We start from the raw sequence: 25,556 nt of genomic DNA on the forward strand, positions 1-25,556 counted from the left end.
ATGACAGAAGGACATTTCCTTTTGCACTGATGTACTGCTGAGAAGTATAGGAACACAACCAAGACTCCGCTTCCAGCATGGAACACTCTTTATGGTATTTTTATAATGCCTCATCTAAAAAAAATTTTCAAGGATCTTTCTAAGATAGCTTTTAGTTAGGTAGTATCATTACACTAATAAAATTTTTTGGTCTACAAGGGAATGTAACACTAACTGGAAAAGGTAAAAGTCAATGTGGGATCTGGACATTAGGGTCCTAGGGTGGCAGAAGAAAGAGAGCAGCTGTCGTCTAACACAGGAGCTCCCTACAGACACAGGCAAGAAAAAAACATGTCAATAAACACAAACTTACAGAAACTTTCCTTATTCAGTGAATTTTACAAAGGGATTTCATTCAAAATTCAATCCTACTACTTAGTACACTTACAGAATTGAACTTGACAAAGTGGAAAAAAAACTCTCCTCACAAATATGGTACTCATATACTCATTAATTGAATAATATTTACTAATGGAAAAGTATAGTATTCATAACCATTCAAAGTTTTCTCAGTAGTTCAAAGTTGCTAATTTATGTTAAAAATTTATTATAACAATACCAGCAGAGAGCAAATTGATTAATGTTGTTACCATAAACTTCAGATAATTGCTATTGACAAGTTTGGATTAGTTAATGAAAAAAATCAGGTCTTATAGGTTAATGTGAAAATATAATCTTTTCTAAAACCAAAACTTTACTTCCCCCTGGACTGCAGAAATTAACTCCAGCTACAAAGATCGAAGACGGTGGGCATGAGAGAATGGACAACATACCCACGTTCATTCTAGGGACAGGATCATGCATATTAGGACACTGATTCACTGTAACAGAACTGTAACATTTCTAGTACATTACAGAATTCTCAATTAGATTTTTAAAATTTCAAGTAGAAAAAAGTAATTTCAAAATATGATGTTCAGATTAACTTAAATATTCAAAAAGTTCAGTCAGTCCCCATTCAGAAACAGATAAACAGTATATTTATTAAATGAGTTAAGACAAATAAACTTTACAAAGAGACAAATAATAAAAGGCTCAGTGGCTAAAATAGATGGTAAGCATCGTCGGAAGAAATCAACACCATCACGGTATCCCAGTTGGCTTACACGTGTAAAAAGAAATTTTCAAAGAGCAGTTTCACAGAAATGAAGCCAGTTTTTTTTCTTATAAACAAATTGCCATTTCTTGGTTCAAAACTGACATCTGTTATGAAAATTACCATATCACATATTTATAAGATGACAAGGAGTAACTCATCTTCAAAGTGCAAGTAAGTCTATTTACAACCACAAAAAAGGCAATGATGAGGAGAAAAAGATTTTTAAAAAATATACAAAGATTAAAAACATTTGGGATGCAAAATTAAACAATTTTTTGGTTAGAGGATAAAAGAGAAAAAGTGATTGAATTACAGATGCTGATTTCAGCTATACATACTATATAATGGGATCCAAGATCTTTAACAGCTTGCTTGCATTTTTTCCTACTTACATAATGCTCTGGAAATTTCTGGTAGAAATTACAGTGTCTCAAAGAGAGAAATACACACTAAGCATGTCTTGCTACTACTTCATGGATGTCGTAAGACCCGTTTATGGATTAGAGTTGGTGTAAAAAGCCATTGCCTTGAGTTGAAAAATGAATACTGTAAAAGCTCAATACAAACCCTCCAAAGCACATGCACTTCTATATCTTTTGGTAATTACATTCATATTTAAGCATAACCAAAATAAAAAAGAAAACTGAAAACGCTTCCGTTTTCTCTATTCCCTATGCCTTGTAGGCTCTCCAGTTGATAGGATAAATTTTTAGAGTTGAAAAGGGTTCGTCAAGATAGTCTAGTCCACCACCCTCGTGTAGGGGAGATGATTTTCCCAAGGTCATGCAGCACATTAATAGCAAAACCCAGACTAGAAACCAGGTCTTGATTCCTAGCCTAGTACGCTTTCCAGCATATCATGCTACCTCTTTTTACAGTATGATTCACTCTAAATACCTGATGAGTAACGTACAACTACAAATGCTGACAGAGCCAATGTGTTTCTAAGTCTTGCAGAGGATAACTGCGAAGGATTGATGGAGAGAAAAAGATTCTCCCCCACCCACCAAAAATATCAAGCACCATCAACTAAATGTTTCTTTGCTGGGTCAGCATTTTCAGATGTTGTAGTAGTCCTCGTAAACTTTATGTCAGCCTGAGGATTGTGTATCTGGTGAAATCTGGGCCCTAAACAGTGCCAGTTCCTAAATGGTAAAGACAGAGGCCAAAGGCGGGAGAAGGCAGACAAAAGAAATAAAGACTTAAAAAATCCAACTGGCTTAGAGACAGGCATTCCAGCATATGGTTAAGTAACACATCTAAATATATATTTTTAGGGCCTTTCCCATCTTTTCACATTATCATTTTAACTAATTTGTTATTTGGCCACTTAAGAATGAAAACAAATGTGTCAGAGACAATGGCGGTTGCTATTATTATTTTTTTAAACTCTGAGACTATTTTAGGCCAACTAAATAAACTCTATGAAGAACATGTCAAACTGCAATGATTTTCTTAATCTGGTTCTAGTAGATTGCCACCAAGGAATTAAAGAGGGTACCTCATGGGGCTGTTACCATCTTGAAATTTATTCCAATTGCAGTTAAAGAGAACAGACCGATTTATCACATAGGCAGAATTGAGTAAAGAAGCTGAAAGTTCTTTTTAAAAAAAATTGCGGTGTATTTATTTAATAAAAGGGCATATTTATTTATGTTTACAAACAAGTTTCAAAAACAAAAGGAAAACATGTATGCTTCTACTTATTAACCTTTTTCAAAATGCCAACAGCCCTCATGCTCTATGAAGATTTCTAAGGATTTATTAGAAAAAAATAAAATCAATACAGTTCACTCACAGTTCACCAAGACATCACTGAACTAACATGTTTAGACAAAAACAAAAAGGACTAAAATTCTCTTGTAGTTTGATAGTTTCATTTAATTTGATTTGCCTGAAATAACAAAAGCATTTCAAGCATCTTTCATTATGTTGTTGATGTCCTGCATTAAACAATCTACTAAATTCTGAACAAAGGTTATTAGCAAGTTTTCAAAAATTTTAAAAATTAAACAGTTGTTTCAAAACCATTAAGTAGTAAATGTATTTAAGAAACTAATTAAGACAGATGCCATAACTTCATTAGAACACCACTGCTCATGTTTTTTTTTGTTTTGTTTTTTTTGTTGTTTTTTTTTTTAAACAAAGCATTAGTGTTATCTATTTGGCTATTAGTATTAGCAATTTATCTACAGTATTTAACAAGGTAAATTGTAGGCAAAAATTTAGTACAGTTTCAATAGAAACACCCCCCCCCCCTTTTTTTTTCCTGAAAATACAGCAGTATTTGAAGGACTAATTTTATCTCTGCATCAGTTATAAGGAAGCGTCCCATCTATGAACAGGAACAAAAAAATTATCTACAAACCTTGTAAACAGATCTGCATCATTTATAAACATAAATAATCCAAATTATTAACAGCCAACAGCAGAAATTAAAGCATCAATTCAATGATCCAGGGCTCTTTGCTTGCTTGCCCAGCTTTACTCCTCCCTCTCTCCCATCAAGGATTGAGATCAACTAAAATTTTGCTAATATACTGTTCAGGACCATTCTTAGGTTCTACTGATGATCCACAGGTCGACTTAGCTGAGTTACTGTTTATCTGTCAGTTCATTTCTCCCACCCCCCAAAAAGCACCCTCAGTCTGGCAGAAAGCTTTGCTTTTTTTTTTTAAAAAAATAAATCTACATTCGTACAAGTGTGTCTTCTGTTGAAGTCCAGAGACAAGAATACTATCTTGTCCGTCACAATATGTGAAAAGACCCAGTTTCAATTTGTTTCTTTACAATGCAGCTAGTGTGTTAACATTCAGCTTACAATCAGAGTGACGTTTCCAAACTATGTAGTGGGCTTCCTGGGGATGAAGAGGTAGCAGACTTGTTCATTTCTATTGTAAGGTAAATCCCGCTGTCAACAGCATTGTTATTTTTGTTGGGAGAGGGTGGAGGACTGGAGTTACGCTTTGTAGGAGCATCATCTTCAGCATCAGTGTCATCAATAAGGGGAATATGAGGCTCTGAATCTTCTATCCTAAACTCAGGATGTGTCATAAAGTTGTGAATTGAACTTCTTGATTCCGGTTTTTCTAACCCTTCATATAAAGAACTACGAAATGCATTCACCACTCGAATCTGTAAATATCAGAAAACACAGAAACATATCAGTACGCTGTTTCCTTAATTTAAAAATGGTTCATTTATGAGTTTGAATCCACAAACAGCTAGGGATGAGTGAATCATATTTGCATGTAATGCAGTGGAACTTGCAATACACTGTAAAAAAAATGAATATTTTAGTAGGACACTACAGAACAACAAAACCACATACTCTAAGAATTAAAGGGTATAGAATTCAAAGTAATACTAAGAATATCTCATTGTCAACTGGCTAAGAATTTAATAGCCATTTTATAGGATATTTTTCCCTAAGAAAACAAAATCAAAGAGAAAACAAACATAAAACTAACCATACACAAGCGTTAGCTGATTTTTTAAATAAAAGAAATATAATTTTTAAAAACAATTCAAATAAGTTAAACGAAGTCAAGCACAGAGGGTTACTACTCATCATGCTAGGAATTAGGGAGTCACCGACTATGAAAAAGCCAAGCAAATATAAGCTGAATGCCACAATGAACTCACATCTACCCCACTACGCCCTTGATTAAAAAAATAAAAATAAAGACAAAACCCAAATAAATATCTATGAAATGCCATTAAACAGCTATAAATATTTGAGTATATGCCATTTGTCTATAAAGTGTTAGTGTTTTTCTCTATAATAATAAAACTTAAATAACTTTATGGACTACACTCCACTGGAAAGAACAGATTTAAAATAAAACAAAAAACTTTCCGAGGTTCTTCTGTGAAAAATTTCCCAAGGAGAAGACACAAAGTGTTCTAGCATTTTCACCCTTAAACATACAGCCCAACAATTCATCTTCCTCCTCAGAATTCTGCTATATGGAAGAAAAGAGGTCACTAAGTAATCAACTTAAATACATTACTGCACATACAGACTCGGGTCTCATTAATCCAGTATCATAAAGACTTAAAAAAAAAAAGACAAAATCCAAATAATTGGATTATTATTATTTATTATAAATGTCAGCTATCCAGATAAAACTGACACTGACATTTCAGGAAAAAAGATCACTAAAGTCATAAGACACCAAAATCACCTCATAAAACAATGGTATTCAAAAAATAAATTTCTTCACAGGGATATTTCAATTTATTTAAAAAAATGTAACAATTTATGCCTACTTTTTTACTGCATATATTTAAGGCATACAAGACTACCTGATATACATCTACAGCATGAAATAGTCACTACAATCCAGTTAATTAACATATTCACTACCCCACATAGTTATTATCTGTGTGTGTGCTGAGAACACTTGAGGTGGGACTCTCCTAGCAAATTTCAGTATACAGTACAATATTGTTACCTAGAGTCACCATGCTATATATTAGACTTCCAGAACTCATTCATCTTGCATAACTGAAACTTTGTACCCCTTGAACAACATCTTGCAATTCCCCCTCCCCCTGGTAATCCCCATTCTACTCTACTTACGTGCATCTGACTATTCCAGATCCCCACTTCTGAGACTTTAACTAAAGGAATTGAAACCAAGATCTTGGAGCGATTCCTGCACCCCCACGTTCACTACTGTCAGTGGCCAGCAGGCACAGAGAATGCGAGCTGGAGGACCAGCCAGCCCATCCGGTGCGTGCTGAGCTGCCTAACATGACTCTGAAGTTGCTGCTTATTGGACTTGTTTGCTGGTATTGCTAATGGAGCTGGAGAAGCAGTTGAGGTCTCTCTTGTTCTGACCAGTCTGGGTAGAAGACAGCAGTGAAGAATCACGGGGAAAATAAATCAATTTCTGAAACATGTTAAATTTGGGGGGCTACAGGACAACTGAAGTGAAAACATTCAGAGTTCAGAAGAAAGTTATGGGTGTAAGTGAGCGATCCGGGAGTTTCAGCAAAGCTCAAGGAGGGGCGGAGTGTAAAAAGTAATACGCAGGTGAGGGCAGCAAGTGTGTCTGTACAGACAACGACACACACCTGTGACAGCTGAAATCAGACTGCTTTCCACTTGAGTTTTTCAATTTTTTCCCCCTATCTGACAAAATTTATTATGTTATCCTAGAACATCGAAGCTTGAAAGGATATTTGAGATAGTTTATTTCAACCACTTTACAAATAATACCAACCGAGTGACTGAAGACAGGCGGCTGCCTTGCCAGGTCACTCCCAATCAGTGCCAGAAAGTCTCAGAGCTAAGGTTTCTGGACTCCCAGCTCCAGATTCTTTCAAGTCAATGAAAGAAGAGAATATATGGACATTAACTTTATAACTAACTTTACTAGAATAAGGTATTTCCTAGGATTAAGGTCAGCACAGTACAAAACAAGGGAAGCTTAGAAATGCTCCAAAGCAATATAATTTTCAAAAAAACAGTTATCATATTAGGTACATAACATCTAGATTAACTAGGGGGTCACTGAAACAGATTTGTTTTACTTCCTACTCATTAAATAAGAAAGCACCCCATCTAAGGCATGCCACTGAGCTAGTTATATTTGCTTTCATCTCTATAACTTTCTATAGGTAAAATTCTCACAGTACAACAGTAATTTTGAGTAATGAAAAAGCACAATTGCATGCATTATACTGTAGGTAGATAGAAAATTATTTTAATACCAGAAATCAGTTTAAGCAGAAACTGATTACCTATTTTTGACAATCCAACCCCTACTGTTTATTTAATCCAGTCTTTAAATGCTATTCTTTTAATAGCAATTAAGACCTACTATGTACAACACTATTTAAGGAAAATTCAACAATTCCTATGTTAAGAAAAATTTTTAAAGAATAAAAAAATCCAAGGCATGAGGCACATATGGCAAACAATACATTGAAATGGTTATTATAATAATAAAATAATTTTAGGAAACTGAAAATGATTACTAAGGTAAACACTACATTAAACCTAGCAATAAGATCATGTACCATGCTAAACCACCCATTTTCTTAAATATAATCCTAACTTTTGATAGGAGAAAAGAATATTACTGACCAAAACATGGTACACAGGAGACAGTTCTATTTTACCTTCTACAACAGACTGACTTTTTCCGAAATTTGTCATCATACTTTTACTATGTGCACCATAAATTAAAGAATTTCAGTAGTAAAGTAAAAGATACTCTGCAACAGGAAAGAAAATTCTAGGTTGCTTTTCAAAGTTGTGTCTTTGTACATCAAATTTTCTCAAAGTGAGACCTGTGTAATAGCTAATGTTTTAATTATCTGGAATAGGGGTTGAAAAATATTTTCTGTCAAGTGCCAAAGAGTACCTACTGCATAGCACAGAGGACTATATTCAATATCTTGTAATAATGGAAAAGAATTTGAAAAAGAATGGATATATATGTATAACCACCACTCTGCTGTACCCTTGAAACTTAACACAACATTGTAAATTAACTATACTCCAATTAATAAAAGAGGTTAAAAGAAAGAGTCAAAGAAGTTTGCCATAGATATTCCTAAGATTATTCCCTACTAGGGCAGGAAGCCAGTGATAAAATTAAACCTTCCTTGAAATGTATTAACACCATTACTCTTGCTACCTGCACCCAGGAACTCAGGTTTCATACACAGCTGTGCATCAGAAAAGAGTCTGCAGCAGGTGTGGGTGTGTAAGATTTAAAACAGAGCTTGTGATTGATTTGATATTTAATATAAAGCCTGGGACACAATTACACAGAGAAATACAGTTAATATGATACCACATCTAGTGAAAAAAAGCAAACTATTTAAAATTTTGCTGAAATAAAAATCAACAGAATATATACCACCTAGTAGATAAAACTTGTCAAAAGAAGTTTAACATAAAGCTAATCAAGAGTAAACAATCAAACTCAGAATGTAGGACACTTTATAAAACAATCTGCCTGGATTTTTAAAAAAGAAAATCAATGTTATGAAAAATAAAGGTAAAGAAAATGGATCCAGGTTAAAGGAGACAGAATCATAACATACACTATTGAATGTCCTTTCTTGGATCCAGGATCAAAAAAGCTGTAATATATGACATTTTGGGGGCAACTGAAGAAATCTAAATATGGACTATATATTAGATAAAATGGTATATATTTATATTACAAAGATAAAGCAGACATCATAAAAACATTAAGAAGTGGTAAATCCAGGCAAAGGGATTTTGTATGGATTAACCTTTCAACTTGTCTATCAGTTTGAAATTTTTCAGTTTTGAGGGGAGGAAATATATCAGGGTTAAGTCTCAGTTTGGCTCCTTCTTGTGGATATAAATAGAAGCTTACTTTCCATTCCAGCCTCATCAACTTCTTCATTTCATTACTCTTTTAGTTTTAAACTACATCAGCTGGGATCTGCTTTCCTCAACCAACAAATTCTATCAAGGGGTCAGCTTGCGGGTCATTTCCTTAGGTAATTTTCCCTGACTTCTCAGGGAGGGGTGAAGACCTTGTTATAACACTGTTTCATCACCATGTCGAAACTCCTATCTCCTCATCTGCTTCTCTCCCTAGAGGATAAAGGCGGGCGGTTCCAGAGCATGTGGTAGGCCTTGCAGTGTTTATGAAATACAACAAGTGAACAGCAAGAGCAGGAGGTGAAGGCGTGAGTGGTAACATGCCCTTGAAAGCCAGGAATCAGGTGAAATACAGAAGAGGGAGGGATGCAAGTGACATCAGCCGTCCCAGGCATAAGGCATACGGCTGCCTATTCCATGTCATTCAGGCAGGTGGCATGGTAACTTCGAAGAGGAAGATTCCTATCTGTCCTCGTATGTAAATGTAACAGCCTAAAGTCAGTCACCCTAAAGATACAACGTGTCTAAAGTTGCAGGGTCAGTTTGTCTTTTCAGCACCTGGCTGCTCTTTGTCCGACATCACGCTGCCTCTGCTTATTAGCTGTGGACACGTCATGTAAACGCTAAGTCAGCTTTCACACCTGTACAATGGGGATAGTTCCTATTCTGCCTGTTGTGCAACACTGTCAAAAATAATAAATGAAACTTACTTAGGCCAACAGTGAACAGGTAGACTCTTGAGTGAGCAGTTTGTTTTTAGGCAGCATTGTTTTCCCCCTTAAGTTACCCTCTCCCCGGCTTCCCAGTGGGTGTGAGCTTGAGCCAACTCTGCAAGATGGTGAAGGGACAGGGAAGCCTGCTGCACTGAAGTCCACAGGGCTGCAGAGCTGGACACAAGTAAGCGACTGAACAACGTTTCCTTAGATTCCTCTCTAGTCTTTTACTGACTAAAGAGCAAATGGAAAAGATAAGTCACTGCCCAAATCAGGTATCTCCATTGAGCTGGAGGGTACGGATGAGGGGTGGGTGTGTTTATATCTTTAATGTTTCCAATATACTAAGAATCCACCATGGAATCAACAAGCTAATTCAGAGTAAGGATGATAAAGGTTGTAAGACTTCTGGAGAGTTTACTAAAATGCAACAATCTGTTATATTTCTTTACACTAATAACTACATGAAAGGGAAATTAAGAAAACAAATCTCATTTACAATTGCATTAAAAATAATAAAGTATCTAGGAATAAATTTAACCAAGGAAGTGAAAGACCTGTATACTGAAAACTACAAATCATTAATGAAAGAAACTGAAGAAGACACAAATAAATGAAAAGATACTCCATATTCATAGGCTGGAAAGATTAATAGTGTTAAAATGTGCATATTACCCAAAGCAATACAGATTCAATGTAATCCTGAGCAAAATTCCAGTGGCATTTTTCACAGAAATAGAACAAACAATCCTAAAATTTGTATGGAATCACAAAGACCCTGAATAGCCAAGGCAATCTTGAGAAATAAAAACAAAGCTGGAGGCATCACACTCCCTGATTTCAACTGCATTACAAAGATATAGTAAGTAAAACGGTATGATATTGGCATGAGTTTGTATAAAAATGGACATACAGATCAATGGACGAGAACAGAGACCCCAGAAATGAACCCATGCATTCGTGATCAATTAATTTATAACAAAGGAATCAAGAATATACAATGGGGAAAGTCAGTCTCTTCAGGAGATGGTATTAGGAAAGCAGGACAACCACATGCCAAAGAATGAAACTGGACCACTATCTTACATCATACACAAAAATGAACTCAGAATTACAACGACTTTTACATAACACATGAAACCATAAAGCTCCTAGAAAAAACATAGATGGTAAGCTTCTTGACATGGGTTTTGATGACAGTTTTTTGAATCTGACACCAAAAGCATAAAAGGAAAAATAAACAAGTGGGATTACATCAAACTGAAAAGTTTCTACGCATCAATGAAAACCATGACCAAAATGCAAAGGCAATATTTTGTTCTCATAGAATGTGAGAAAATATTTGCAAATCTATGTACCTGATATGGGGCAAATAATAAAAAATATATATATATAAAAATCTATACAAATCAATAACATAACCCCCAAATAGTCCAATTAAAATATGACCAAAATATCTGAACAGCCAGTTTCCCAAAAAAATATATGTAAATGGCCAAGTGGTACATAAAAACCTGCTCAATATTGCTAATCATCACAGAAATGCAAGTCAAAATCACAGAGAGGTATCACTTCACATCTATGAGGATGAAATGGAAACAACTGTGTTTGCTGATGAATGAATGGATAAACGAAGTATGGTGGACACACACAGGAATAGTATTTAACCATAAAAAAGAAGGGATTCTTGACATTTGTGAAAACACAGATGAACCCTGAGAGTATTATTATCCTAAACGAAATAAATCAGACAGAGAAAGACACATATGATTTCTCTTACATGTATATGTGACATCTAAAAAAAAACCCCACAACACCAAGCTCACAGATATGAAAAAAACAAATGGTTGCTGCAAGAGGTAGGAGGTGGGCAGTGGTGGGAGATCTGAGTAAACTTAAAAAAAAAATTGAATAAAAAAAACTTTTAATGCATTTTCCCTACTTCTTTGGAAAACTCAATAGAATGTCTTATCTAGGAAGCAATTTTAAATTGATTGTATAAATGAAAACAAAAACAAAAACAAAAAAAAACAACCTCACATAAATACCAAAGAACTTAGAAGCTTCTATGGGGTATTCACCTCAAAACAAAATAAATAAAAAATTCACAGCAAGCCCACAAAGTCCAGGCTAAGGAGGCAAATGAGTGAAGTCGCTCAGTCGTGTCTGACTCTTTGCAACCCCATGGACTGTAGCCTACCACACTCCTCCATCCATGGGATTTTCCAGACAAGAGTACTGGAGTGGGTTGCCTGCCATTTCCTTCTCCAGAGGATCTTCCCGACCCAGGGATCAAACCCGGGTCTCCCGCATTGGAGGCAGACGCTTTACCGTCTGAGCCACCAGGGAAGTCTAAGAAGGCAAAAACACCTGGGTATACGCTCAGAACTTTTCTTCAGGGTACCAACTTACTTTCTAAACTGAACAAGATACAAGTCAAGGCACTAGGTTCATTTTCAGCTTTAAAAACACAATTTCTTGGTTCTGTTAGATCGGTTTCAAATCACATGCTTTTGGGAATCATGCAGAATGGAACATGTTTAAAGGCATATACTCAAAAATTTATAGTAGTTTCACAAATTCTAAGCTACAGTTTTATTCCCCATATTAACTATCAGAGTTAGCGCAGAGACAAAGATTTCATGTCTGATCTTTGGTTGCAATTGTTCCGCCTGTTATCTAGCCCTCTAAGAAATAAAACGACAACAACGACAACACTTTGAGGTCTCAATCCACTTTACGAAAAGAAAGCTTTATGAAAAGCCTGAACAATGAATTTAAACATTAAGGAGAAAATGAGAAACGTTAGGTGTGTGGAGTAGGAAATGTTAATTTCATGCACTTAGGAACACACACTCACACCCCACAGTAGTAGAAGCAGTAGAAGAGGAAAACACTACATGTGTAGGGGTAGAAATATTTGTTACATCATGATGCTGGCTGGCGATGGAGGGTTGCCGCCTTAGTGCCCCCTGAATGGAACTTCCACTCTGGAAAGCATTCACTACATCCATCTGCAAGGAATCAGAGATTGTGACAGCTTGCTCAGCAAGAAAGAGAGAGAACAAGAGAAAGGACCATTCCATCTATCAACATATAAAAAGTAAAGAAAAAGGCACTTTTTACAGAGCAGATAAATAGGCAAGAGGAGCATTTGGAGATGAAGGGGGTGGAAAAAAAGCTAGGAGAAAAGGAGCTTAGGGGCATACGGACACATTCTTTCGTGGTCAGTTTAAACTTGCACTCATTCCAGGCACCAGGACTATTTTTCAAAAGAGTAAGTTCTGTGGGTTGGGGAGGCTAGAAAGGAAGCGAAGGAGCACATTCAAACCTCCTCCCCAGCTCCAAAGGCCCTTGGCTCCCGCTCCCATCATCTCTCCTACCTCTCCACCAGGCCCATACCTGTGTCTGGATTCTGTTCAGACCTCTAAACCACAAGATCTGGCCACGCCGTAACTCCCGCTCAGCGTGATCAATCTCTTCCACATCCTCCGCTAACTCCTCCTCAGGTATTTCCTCCTTCTGTGTGCCATGACCAGCTTCTTTGAGGAATTTTAAACGGCTAGTTGGAATTGTTGAAATAAGCTACAACACAGGGGAGAGAACTTAGAAACAAACCATGTCAAAATACAATGAAACTGATCAACTTCAACACAGAAAAGGAATGAAAAGCTGCACTCAAGAGCCAACTATCTTTACCAATGAAGCAATGGAATCTTGTCCATCACAGGCCTTCTTTCTCAGAACAAAACACATTCTTCTGTTAGCTACACAAAAGATTTAAGTTTGAAGGGCAAACGTTTCCCTGAATGAAAATAACCTGATTATATTTGCAAATTTTATTTAAGACATTCAAGACCATGAATTATACAACCATGCTTTGATATACATATACATACAGACTTACTTAAACTCATATTAATTATATTTATTTCAAATAAAATGAAAATTGGTGATCTAATACGATGCAAAAAAAGTTTACATTTCATTAGCACTTTAAGAATTCAATGAGGAAAAAACACACTAAAGTTCAGAAAACCTTCAAGGCTGCCCTGAAAATAGATCTTATTAAATGTATTTATTTTCATAAAGTATAACTATTTAAAATTGGATTAAAACTGATTGAGAATGATACCAAACAGGAACAAATGCTCCAGAAGACACAAAAGATAGAACACCACCAACATGTATTAACTTGTAAGTGTTAACAGCCATTTCTTAAGGAAGTTAGGAGAAACAGGCATGCAGTGAGTATCAGAACTGCTCCGAGAATTTCTAGTTCAACCACCTCACTTGAGAGATGAAACAGGTTCAGAGACACAGAAAGTGACTTGTTCACGGAGTGACTAAGACCCTAAGTTTCCTGACTTAACAAATCAGTGCTTTCTACCATGGCACCTAAAAATCAATAGACAATGTCAACCAAAGACAGTTACTGATGCCTATTAGGCATGTACACTATACTGAATTTCCTCTTCTTGAAAATAGCCAGACGTGGGGGGAGGTTGAGGGGTTTGGCTTTGCCTGTGAGGGAACATTATAAAGTAACTAGAACAGTTAAAAAAAAAAAAGAAAAAAAATGTGGACCTAGTACAGATCCTACTTAAAAGAAGATCTCAGTTAAAAAAGGTCTTTACAATGAGTAAGAAGAGAACCCTCAGGCCCTAGAAACACAAGAAAAAGATAAAAAACACATAAAGATTGAGTTAAGTACAATCTGAATGTTTAGTCTGACTTGCAAGATGACCATAAATTAGTTCACATCAATTACATACATGTGCTAGCTTGCATTTATGAAAATGTTAGTAGATTCTCTATCAGTTTTCTAGTGATTAGACTTAAAATGAACACACACACTGTTATCACTTATCTTTTAAGAAACAATGACATACATCTGCAAGTCAGCTACCCATAGTGAAGATGAAGAACATCTCATTTTTGAGGCACTGTATTTTATATGTACACTGTTAAAGTCATTCAATCCAAATCATCTAAAATGTCATTTTGTGGCCTATTTTTCCAGACACCAGGGGTTTTATGGAAACATTCGTCATATCAACTGAAACTCAAGACTTTTTTAATGCTACATTTTTATGAAATTATATAACAGAATGATAAAAAGGCTAAAGCATACAATATTTTTATTAAAATATTAATTCTGAAAATGCAAAGTAGGTCATAGAGCAAAAGATAGATATTAGCATTCTGAGCAGTTCTAAATGTATCATTTAATAACAGTTGTAAAACTTGTTCTAAAAAACAAGTTAAAAGACTATATAAGAAATTAGTGTTTTATTGCATAGGCATAATCATAATTAATACCAAGTGACATACTAGAGCAAATACTACATTAAAAATAATCTGAATGTCCTTGCTTGACCCAGAATCAAGTTATAGAATTGATTAAAAGAATATACACACTAGAAATTAAAAAAAAAAAAATTTTTAGGTTTGAACAAAAAGTGATGAGATTTTTTTTTTTACCTGGCCCCAGAGTAACGTTCCCATTCCTAGGAATATTGACCATAGCCACTGTTCTATTGAAAGTTCTGAACAACTGAAAGGTTTTCCACCAAACTGCACAATTATTATCTGGAGGAATAATCAAGAATAAATTTATTTAGTGAAGTTGTTGACTTATACTCTGACCCATGCTCCTTATATCTCATTGTGGACTTGTAATGAATAAAACAGCTGATCCAGACCATGCTTTGAGTCGCACGAAAGCACTGAAGAATGATACCTTACTTACATCAACTGCACTGGGTATATCAGTCTATGTCAGCAACTAAGTTTTATCAGACTTGCTTGATAGAGAGACAAGAAGTTATGTTTTTGCAATCCCCATATATTAAAAACAGATAAAATAAAGCTAACTTTGATAGTAAGTAGGAACTAAAATTTTAGTGTATCAAGAATAATAGTTTTTTTCTAATAAAATTCTTCCAGAAACCATACAATAACTAAGCAAGCAACAGTTCCTCTCAAGTTGACAGAAAAATTGAAAGCTAAAACAGAAACAGTTTGCACAGAAATAATTGAGTTTGGGGTTTCAGAATCCACAGTGCCCAAGGTGTAGAATGAATAAACGCTTCAAAATGCTTAGACCTTTATTTTGAAACTAGCACCACCACTGTCTGATTTTATTCCTGAAAAGCTCACTTTTTAAACCTTCCTGTGCTTACTGACCTCCTGATGCGATCAGGCACCACTCACCTACCTGCTTTGATTCCAGATTCTGCTATTAACAGTCATTTGCATAGAAGAGTACCACAGAATCCAAGATGACATAAAACATAGGTATAACACATAATTACATAAAATTTACCATACATAAAGTGATGCTTAGTTTGTCCTTATTATGGTCTTTATAAAAACGGCAAAATTTGGTCCTTTCTATTCCTTCCCAACCTCACTGTTCATACCCCATCCTCCACTCCTCTTCTGCCTTGTTTTGACAATATTACAAAATATAAAATTGGCACATACCAACTCAGGATGCAGTCATTTAGAATCATGTAGATTTTAAAATACTTATTTCAAAGCCTTTTATTACTTAATAATGAATTCAACTGTAGAAATACAACTGCTATTAATTGTTAGAAGCAATTAAGGGATCGCTCTAGGCAGACTAAGTGGTTAACTGTAAGACTGGCCTTAAATAAGATCAACATTATAACAGTTTTCATAAAAGCAATGTAGAATAAATAATCAGAAACAGAGTAAGCGTGAGCAAACACTGCTGTGAGCAGGATCACAGCCACAGAACCAGTAGGGCAACTGAAGGAGTCCTAGTTTAATATACTCATTCACATGCAGAACTTCAGGATTGGGCAGATTTTCCCTTGAGTTGTGGTATTTAAAATTCTTCTTTGATGTCATCAAGGCAATACATAAAAGGCCGACACATTCAGGTCAAGTAATTTCTGGAATAAGTCACCTGCTCACCTAAGATCTCCACACAATAATCATATTTGAAACTCTCTTTTACAATTACCCACCTGTACCACAAAAGTGCCTAAAACAATCGTGCAGAAGATGGCATTATTAAAGATTCCTTCAAACACATTTCTTTCACCGTGAATTTTCCGTGCATTTATCTCGTTGAAAAGTTGCATCAGTACAAAGGTATTAAAAACGATAGTATAATGTTCCGATGGAGGAGCATGCAAAGGAGCATTTCTTCCGCTATCAATATCAAAAAACTTTTCTCCTGAAAGAATGAAAAATTATTGCTTTGTAATTATCATACAAAATAACTGAACATTTTAAGGAAGCATGCAATAAAACCTAGCCAGACCTTTCTTTGCTCTCAAGCAGCAGCACAAAAAGAGTTGTGAGGGACCTGGGATCCTCCAGTATCACCCTCTCATCTTACATGGAAGGAGTCAGAAGCCCCCCTGAACTATGGTGACATGTTCAAGATCACATCTAAATTAGTGGTAGGGCCAAAGATAAGAAATCAGGACTCTTTTTACTTCCCGCTACTATCACACTGCCTCTCAAAACGTACTAGGCACCCACTGACAGAAGAAATTAAAGATAAATGGGGAGCCAGAAAGAAAAATAACATACATTCTTGAAAAATCTGCAATGTAAGCTCAGAACTAAAACAACTGAAGCTTTATCGGGCATTGAATTCTTACCAGCAAACAAGAGTGTAAAGACAACCACAAGCTGATAGAATGCATGACCCAAAATATTCTTCATCATTGTGCGTGAGATGAGAGGCTTATTTCTACCATAAGGTTTCCGAAGCAAGAGAGATTCAGTAGGGGGTTCGGTCGCCAGAGCCAGGGAAGCAAGAGTGTCCATGATGAGGTTTACCCATAGCATTTGCACAGCCTTAAGTGGTGAGTCCTAGAAAAGACAGGTTTCTTAACAGACACTCACAACTTTCCAGGGATTCAGCAATTCCCAGGAAGCCATTTCTATTTAAAAACTTAAAGTACAGGAGTTAAAAATTACATTTCTGTATTAATTAACCTAAAATGCGAAGCTTGAACTTATTTAAATACTTAAATATTTAAAAAAGGCAGGTTATATATGTTTGTGCTCTAAAATAAGCAAGTTTTAATAAACAAACTGTCAACCTACTTGAGTAATACAGGCGCCCGTGAAAGCAACAATCACTGCTACTACATTAACGGTAAGCTGGAACTGAAGGAATTTTGAGATGCTGTCATAGACGTTTCGTCCCCACATAACTGCTTTAACAATGCTTGTAAAATTGTCATCTGTGAGAATAATATCAGATGCTTCTTTAGCTACATCAGTTCCAGCGATACCCTATTAAAGAAAATTTCTGTGAATTAGACTGATTGTTTAACATACAACTTTTAAATATTTGAAAGGATATGTATTTTACAAACAAACATTTACTATTATACTTAATAATTATTGACTTACATTTACTGTAAAAGGAGGTAATATAGTTAAGTCTAAGATACTGTCTCTCAGAAAGACATTCATCTCAGTAGAAACTGAAAATAATAAATGAGACATTTACAATAAAGTTCAACTTGGGTTAAGAGAGAGAGAGAAATGGACATAGGCACTACCCCATGTTCCTTCCAAAAGTCACAGAAAAGATTTTTTTTTAATTAAAAAATAAAAACTCACAAAGGCTAAAAAAAGTGGGAAAAGAGAAACATCATAAGAGGTTGGAAAGCAGATAACTAAATAGTTAAGAAACTCGCAGACCCAGAAAGCTGAACCCTAAACCAACAGTAGGGAGAGCAGAGGAGCAGCCTTTCTGCACCCCAGGACTCTTCTAAGTAAGGCTCAGGACTTGCGGCACCGGGTGAAGAGGTGAAGGCGTGAATAAAAACAGGAGAAAGTCTGCTGCAGACACTGAAGGAGCACTTAGAAGGTCCAAACTGTAACAACACTGTCTCTCAGCAGGGGAACGGGATGGATGACTAAGCTGTGGATTAATAAAAATGAATGAACTGCAGCTATATGCAACCACACAGATGAATCTCACGATAATGATGCATAAAGGAAGATGGACTCAAAAATAACATGTAATATATAATCCTAATGTACAAAGTATAAAAACAGACGAAGGCAATCTTCAGCTTACTGGTTCTCTCTGTGGAGAGACACAGCAGTAATTAGGAGAGAGTGTGGGGGAGGAATATGGGAATATAGAACATATATTTCTTGCCGTGCATAGAACAGTTCTGTTTACTTGGGGTAATCCATTCAGTGCATACTTATGACAGAGAGACTTTTCTGTATGTGTTACATTTTAATAACAAAAGTAAAAGAAAAGGCAGCTGGAGCCTCAGAGGCCCTCTCCAAGTCCACACCACTGGGCAGTTTGCTACTCCCTCTGACCTGGCGGGAGACTGCCTGCTAACTGACTACAGAGGGTCCAACAGAGAACTTTAGGCTGAAGGGTACCACGTGCTGCTGAGTATAGTACTCTTCTTCTACTTGTTTCCCAGTAACCAAGACTGCCCTGTAGGCAGCAGATTTGAAAACTCTTTCCTGAAAATCTGATCGTCATAGGAGACGAGACCTAAAGATACTGCAAAATTCACGGTACCCTAAGAAAGCGAAATGGCCAAGCCAGATCACTTTACTGGGAAGCTTCTGGTTGATCAATCCTACGTAGAGGCCTCAGGCTTTCCAGCTTTTCAGCTTTCTACTGGTAAAAATAATGCAGAAACAACCTACCATCACTTTGACATCTGATGAAAGCACTAACCTGAAAGACACAGACTAAACTAAAGGGAGACAGAGAGACAGACTCTACAGAGGGACAAAAGCTGATTAAAAAAAAAAAAAAAATCTGGGTTTCCCAGGTGGTGCTGGTGGTAAAGAACCCACCAGTGAATGTAGGAAACATTAAAAAAAAAAAAAAAAAAGAATCAAATCCTTAGAATGACAAAAGGCACAGCAATGAAACAAGAACTCAGAGATCCAAAAACAACTCTTGGACATTAAATATATTATTACAGACATGAAAATACAGCAGAAGCTGAGGAAATATCTCCTGTACTCCTGCAAGATGATAAAAGTACGGCAGACAGGAAAAAAAAAGACAAAATAAGGCAAGCCCAGGAGGTTAAAAAATCAGGGGGACAAATCCACAAAGAATACACAGCGGAGAAGAAACAAGATGAGTATAAGGGAATTTCACAAAATTGAAGACAATGAGTTTTCATAGTAAAAAGTTGCCCTAAGACAAAACATCATGACATTTCAGAGGACTGAGAACAAAGGAAAGACTTAACATACCAAAAAAATGGAAAGAAAAACAAAAAGAAGTTCAAATTTCAAAATGATACGTAATAACAATGAAGGTACAAATCCAAATTCTGAGTGAAAGTAATTTTCGATCTAGATTTTTATACCAAGTCGGACTACGTATCAAGGAGGAGTCTTTGAAGAAAGAAGAGATTTCACTCATAAAAGTTATGAAAAAGTTTAACTTTCATGAATCCTTTTTCTCAGGAATCTATTGGAGATGGCTTTACTACATGAGACAGTAAACCAAAAAAGATGATGATATCACACGACTTTGTTAATCAACTGAACTCCAATAAAATTTTTTTTTAATTTTTTTTTTCATATTGTAGTGGTTTCTGCCATACATTGACATGAATCAGCCATGGATTTACACGTATTCCCCATCCCGATCCCCCCTCCCACCTCCCTCTCCACCCGATCCCTCTGGGTCTTCCCAGTGCACCAGGCCTGAGTACTTGTCTCATGCATCCAGCCTGGGCTGGTGATCTGTTTCACCCTAGATAATATACATGTTTCAATGCTGTTCTCTCGAGACATCCCACCCTCGCCTTCTCCCACAGAGTCCAAAAGTCTATTCTGTACATCTGTGTCTCTTTTTCTGTTTTGCATATAGGGTTATCATTACCATCTTTCTAAATCCCATATATATGTGTTAGTATGCTATAATGTTCTTTATCTTAAAAAGATAATTACACCAAATTTAAGAAATTCAAATGCAACATAATAGATGGGTAAAGGAAATTCTTAGGTATGAAGAAAGAAGAGACAGCTGTGTAGCAAGCTGAGCAAACAGTTCAGATGAAAGCATGTCAAAAGATCTGGGAGAGGTACTAGTGAGAAGGCAGAACTGTAAAAGTGCCTGACATCTCTGACATGAGGAAAGGAGAAGATGGAGATGAATCAGTGTTAAGAACATTAAAAAAAAAAAAAAAAAAACCTAAGGAAATAAACAGATAAATAAAGATTAAAAGGTGACTTGAAAAAGAAAATGTACAGTGAATACAAAAAGTCACGCAAGGAAGTAACAGCAGTTATAAGAGACCACGTGGCTCATCTTGGAACAACATTTCCAATCACTATAACCAACCACAATAAGGATGGTATACTGGCTGATCTCTAACTCTGATGGAAGAAGGCAGGCTCGAAAGTGTGCATGAATGTTTATAGATGTCTCTGTGTGTGCCTATCAAAGTGCTAAATCCTTACCTTCCTAAATGAAAAGTCATCAACAGATGCTGTTTATTAAACATATTTTAAAAATCCTTATTATTGTGCCATTTAGATACATGGAGGCAAACAGCTAAGGAAGAGAAACAGCAAAAATAGTTGGTTTTCTTTAGTCAAAAAATGAGCTGTAAGAAATGGTATGTGGTAGGGGATGTAGTTTATCAAGTCTTATACAACTGTCTGACTTTTTAAAAGCTATGTAATATTGTTTTGATAAACACAAAACAAAGTCCAAATCAAGCTTTTCTTGAAATAGTTCATGAAGGAGCAATCTTAATGTAAAATTTTGGTCTCTAGCTCCTAATCTGAATATTTTACTTTTAATGTGCAACATACTTAACACCTCTAAACCCAACACACTTTCCTGCCTCTAATCGTTCTCCATCTTTAGCAAATGCAAATCTCACACTCCCCTGTTCAAAATCTTTTGAAATTTAAAAAGCAACTTTAAGATGTTAATTGGTGTCCAAATAAAAACTAGTCCCATCGTGAAACAAACTTGGGAAACTTTCTATCAAAGAGTTTAAAATGGCTTTTTCATGAGCTTCTTAGAGCTGTATGCTGGGGCTTTCCAGGTGGCTCAGTGGTAAAGAACCGCCTGCCAATGCAGGAGACCTGGGTTCAGTCCCTAGGCTGGGAAGATTCCCTGGAGAGGGTTGCCAATATCAAGAATACTACTGGCAATCCACTCCAGTACTCTTGCCTGGAGAATCCCATGGACAGAGGAGCCTGGCAGGCTGCAGTCCACGGGGCTGCAAAAAGTCAGACATCTGAAGTCTGCTCGGGACCTGCTGATCTACAGGATAAAAGAACAAATTGCTCAGATTCACAGTCAAGGCCCTTCTGATCCTCATATCCAGTACCCATCAACACCACACCCTCTTCTAGTGAAGTTAGGCTACCTATGATTCTTGGGAGTCTCTTAGCAGTACTTTCCTCCCTCCCTCAGTTCAAATGGCACCTCTTTCAGAAAACCTTTCTGAGCCTCTAGAGGCAGAGTCTAGGACTTCCTCGTGGAGGCACGCCCTGTGCTGTTTTTAGTCCTTCACTGATTTACTCCCTTATGTGCTGAACCTTTAGGAGGCAGCAACTATTGGACCAGAATACTGGAAACAGCTTCTTAATGTTTCGAGAAGAAACAAATGTTTATTAACCCAAAGTCTGAAAGTATTTTAAATTAAAATATTTTAACTACCTTAGGGAAGATTTTACCTTTTTTTAAAAAAAGATTTTACCTTTACCTTACCACAGATGGATACCTGGTTATAGAAATATTAATACATCATGGCATTCAGGCTTTGATAACAGAAGTATCTGCAGATGTGTGGTTAACTGAATTTTGGTAAGAATGCGTGGATGCTAGGTTGCTTCAGTCATGTCTGACTCTTTGCAAGCCCATCAGGCTCCTCTGTCCAAGGGATTTTCCAGGCAAGAATACTGGAGTGGGTTGCCATGTCCTCCTCCAGGGGATGGTCTCAACCCAGGGATCGAACCCAATTTCCTGCATTGGCAGTGGGTTCTTTACCACTAGTGCCACCTGGGAAGCCCCTGTAAGAATAATGCAATATAATTTTTAAAATAATGTAATCATATTTTAAACTTGCCATCTAAAGGAATTCTAAAAGGAGTGGCTAAGTAGGGGAAAATGCCAGGTCTCTTTGCAAGCTAACAATGTACTCACATTAGAGCCCCTTTATTTTATTGCTGTAAATTTTAATGTTGAATTTGCTAAATATACATAGATACAGACACAGAGAAAGAGAGAGAAAAAAGGAGAGAAAGAGAATAGAGTGTTTTAAAACACTATTTCTGTCTGAAATATAAGAGACAGGTTTAGAAAGATCTAATCGATAGCAATTTTTTGTGGGTCTCTAATAAACCCCAAGATAATTTTGTTTTTCAGTTTTAAAATATGAAATTGAAGACATGAACAAACATACAAAGTAAATTCAAGCTTGAGCAAGAATGCTTTTCAAGTCCAAGCCACCAAGCACTTATTCTTTCTTCATACAAAAAAAAAAAAACCACTAAAATATATTTAGGCTTTTTTTTTTTGACGTGCTACCTTTAAAAAAAAGTTGGTAAAATGGGCTTAAAACTTTCACGGCTTAAAAATCAAATAAGATAAGTGGCTATATTGTGCTTTTGTTCGAAATACTGTATTTACCTGCCGTTATTTAAAGCCCTTAGCATCTGCCTTAAACACTTAAATTTTAGGAAGAAGGTTTTTTTGTTTTTAAATTTTAAAGTGCATTGTACAGAAATACATTCCTGGTCAGCTGTCCAGATGAGGGCAGAAGTATGGATCCTGTGTGTTTCCAAAGTGAACCTGTTTTGCTCACGGCCAAAGCAACGGCCCTGAAATATTCCTTATCCTCTCAGCTACTTTTCTCCACTCTTCAGAGGTTCACACCAACGTACTGCTTACCATAATGACTTTGGGACAGGGCAGGGTGGGAAACTCTGGGTTCACAGCTATTGGTTGAGGGTACTTTACTCCTATCATTTCCTTCTTCCATCTCCCTAACGTCTGCTGAAAGGCAGCCACCATGGTGATGGTTCATGCTAAACCCCTATTTTAGCAGCAAAATATCAGGGGGATAAATTATGCAAATAAACACTGGTACACATTAACATTATAATTAGACTTATAAACCAATTTCGGCTTATACATTGCTCCTCAAGGGTAGATGGACAGTGTTTAAAATCAATAGCAATTTAGCAACAAAGAAACCAAACAGAAAACCCAGCCAGTAAATTACATCTGAATATTTGAATCAGGTGAGTCCCTACCATTGCAAATCCAACATCAGCCTTCTTTAATGCCGGGCCATCATTTGTACCATCACCAGTGACGGCTACAACCTGGCGTTGTTCGGAAACAGTGCTGTCAATTATACCTGGAATAAAAGTATTTGTGCTGTAAAAACAATTTGTTTAATTTAATAGTGATTCTGTAGGATATACTTGGCTTACCAGTTTTACAGACTCAAAGTTCAAAATAAATAATTAAGCATAGAGAAATGGAAACTGCTGAGATGCTGGGCATGGAACAACTCCCGAAACTGTTGTATTAGCAATTATATCCTGTTTTACTCCCTGAGAATAAACACAATCCACCCAAGGTATCAACAGGAAATGTATTTAGATTTTATTGGCAAAGATGACATCCATGATTCAATCTAATACTCAGTTTCTGTTACTATTTTAGGAAACAGTACATTTCTGTATCAAGAAATTGTGGGAAAACTGCAAAACCTACTCACCTTTAACCAGTGTATGTTTGTCAGTAGGAGATGATCTTGCAAGCACTCGAAGCTTTGGCCAAATCTTGTCTATCCGCTCTTGCTCAATCTATAAATTTTCGTCAAAGTTAAAACATGCCCAAGCCTAATTTTATAATTCCAAATTAGCTATCTAGCATTTGTATCAGTGGTTCTCAAAAGATGGTTACCAGACCAGCAGTATCAGCAACTCCTGGGAACTTGTTAGAAAGGGAAATTGCTGAGCAAGATCCAAGGCCTAGCTGATAAAGATACTGTGAGGTGGGGCCTAGTAATCCATGTATTACACAAAGCTCTCTAGGTCACTCTGATGCAGACTCAAGTTTGAGAACAATGTTATACATATCATTACAAGATCAAATTTTAACCGTCTCCCCACTGCCTATGAACATGAAAACTCCTTAGCATAAGTAGTGCAGTTTGGGGCCTCCTAAAATATGGTCCATAGCAACCTGTCCAAAATCATCTCCCCTTACTGGCTTACACATACTGTATTTCTTGGGCCTGGACTGAAAAAAAGAACCACTCACTCCCTTCAAGGCAAATTTCTTTATCACTTGTTCCCTCTACTTCCTAAAATGTTTTGCTTCTTGGGGTGAGGGCTGCACCTTTCCAGGTGTGACGCCTAACACGCAGTGCATATGCAAAGTGTATCTGTTGAATGAAATCCCTAATATACTAAAAATATGGCAGCTTAAAATATAAAACACCCTTACCTCTCCTTTTTCATTTCGTATTCTCCTGTTGAAATCTTTACCTTCTAGGCAAAGAAAATCTTCCCCAGGATGTAAAATACCACATTTGGTGGCAATAGCCCGAGCAGTATTAATGTTATCACCAGTGACCATCCGCACAGTAATTCCAGCCCTCTGACATTTCTTTATTGCATCTGGCACCTGGTTAATGTGGAAAAAATTCATATCATGGAAGAAAATTAGAGTATTTCCAGGATGGGGAAAAAAATCCCACTGAACAAATATAGATGCCTCAAAGTCCCACAAATGACAACCTTCATTTCGTCTCAAGATATTAAATATTTCTCACAGTATGCCCAATAACCTCTTCTTTCCTCTTCCACTGCTACAGGCCTAGTTTAGGTTTCACTTTCAGTTATCATTTGACTTAACTTGCCTGCATTATTCATTTGCCAAAGGCCTTTCCCAGCGCCTTTCCCCCTGGCAACCATTAGGCAATTCTTTCCTGGTTGGCTTTCTACCTTTCAGGATCTACTGCCCAGACACCAGGCATATACTGTTGGTGTCCTTGGGGTAAAGAGAGACTCACTTTCCACCCAACCCTTTATCTTTTAAGGGTCATCTCTCCTATTCTAGAACCTCCAACCACCACTACATGATTACTTTCAGAGCTACATGTTTTTCCCAGCTCATTGTGAGAGATGGATTCTTAGTCATACCAGAAAAGCAGATATCAGAATGTGGGTGTCCAAAAGGGAAACTATGCTTTCTCTCTAATAGAAACCTAACGATGATCTGACCTCCATCTCCCTTATCCTCTACATCCTTAAGGGCCAAAGAATCCTGCAGATTGGACCTCAA

The 25,556-nt window shown here is 36.5% G+C and overlaps 1 protein-coding gene across 6 annotated transcripts in view; it reads right to left on the reverse strand.

Annotated features, from left to right (window-relative positions):
* Positions 1–996: 996 nt before the first annotated feature.
* ATP2B1 (ATPase plasma membrane Ca2+ transporting 1) overlaps positions 997–25,556 on the reverse strand; it is a 121,479-nt gene continuing 96,919 nt past the window's right edge. For 2 of the 6 annotated variants that reach the window (XM_043880928.1, XM_043880921.1), the window contains exons 13-22: positions 24,717–24,896; positions 23,983–24,070; positions 23,510–23,616; positions 17,327–17,518; positions 16,876–17,089; positions 16,231–16,442; positions 14,714–14,821; positions 12,632–12,814; positions 12,157–12,243; positions 997–4,273 (exon numbers count right to left, since the gene is read on the reverse strand). In XM_043880928.1, coding sequence (XP_043736863.1) covers positions 3,962–4,273; positions 12,157–12,243; positions 12,632–12,814; positions 14,714–14,821; positions 16,231–16,442; positions 16,876–17,089; positions 17,327–17,518; positions 23,510–23,616; positions 23,983–24,070; positions 24,717–24,896 — 1,683 coding nt within the window. In that variant the 3' untranslated portion in view covers positions 997–3,961. Of the gene's footprint in view, positions 4,274–12,089; positions 12,244–12,631; positions 12,815–14,713; positions 14,822–16,230; positions 16,443–16,875; positions 17,090–17,326; positions 17,519–23,509; positions 23,617–23,982; positions 24,071–24,716; positions 24,897–25,556 lie in introns of all 6 variants that reach the window. The other 4 variants (XM_043880967.1, XM_043880957.1, XM_043880948.1 and 1 more) reach the window with 2 other exon arrangements.

This window comes from Cervus elaphus, chromosome 3 (assembly GCF_910594005.1).
Source record: "Cervus elaphus chromosome 3, mCerEla1.1, whole genome shotgun sequence".
Lineage (NCBI taxonomy): Eukaryota > Metazoa > Chordata > Mammalia > Artiodactyla > Cervidae > Cervus > Cervus elaphus.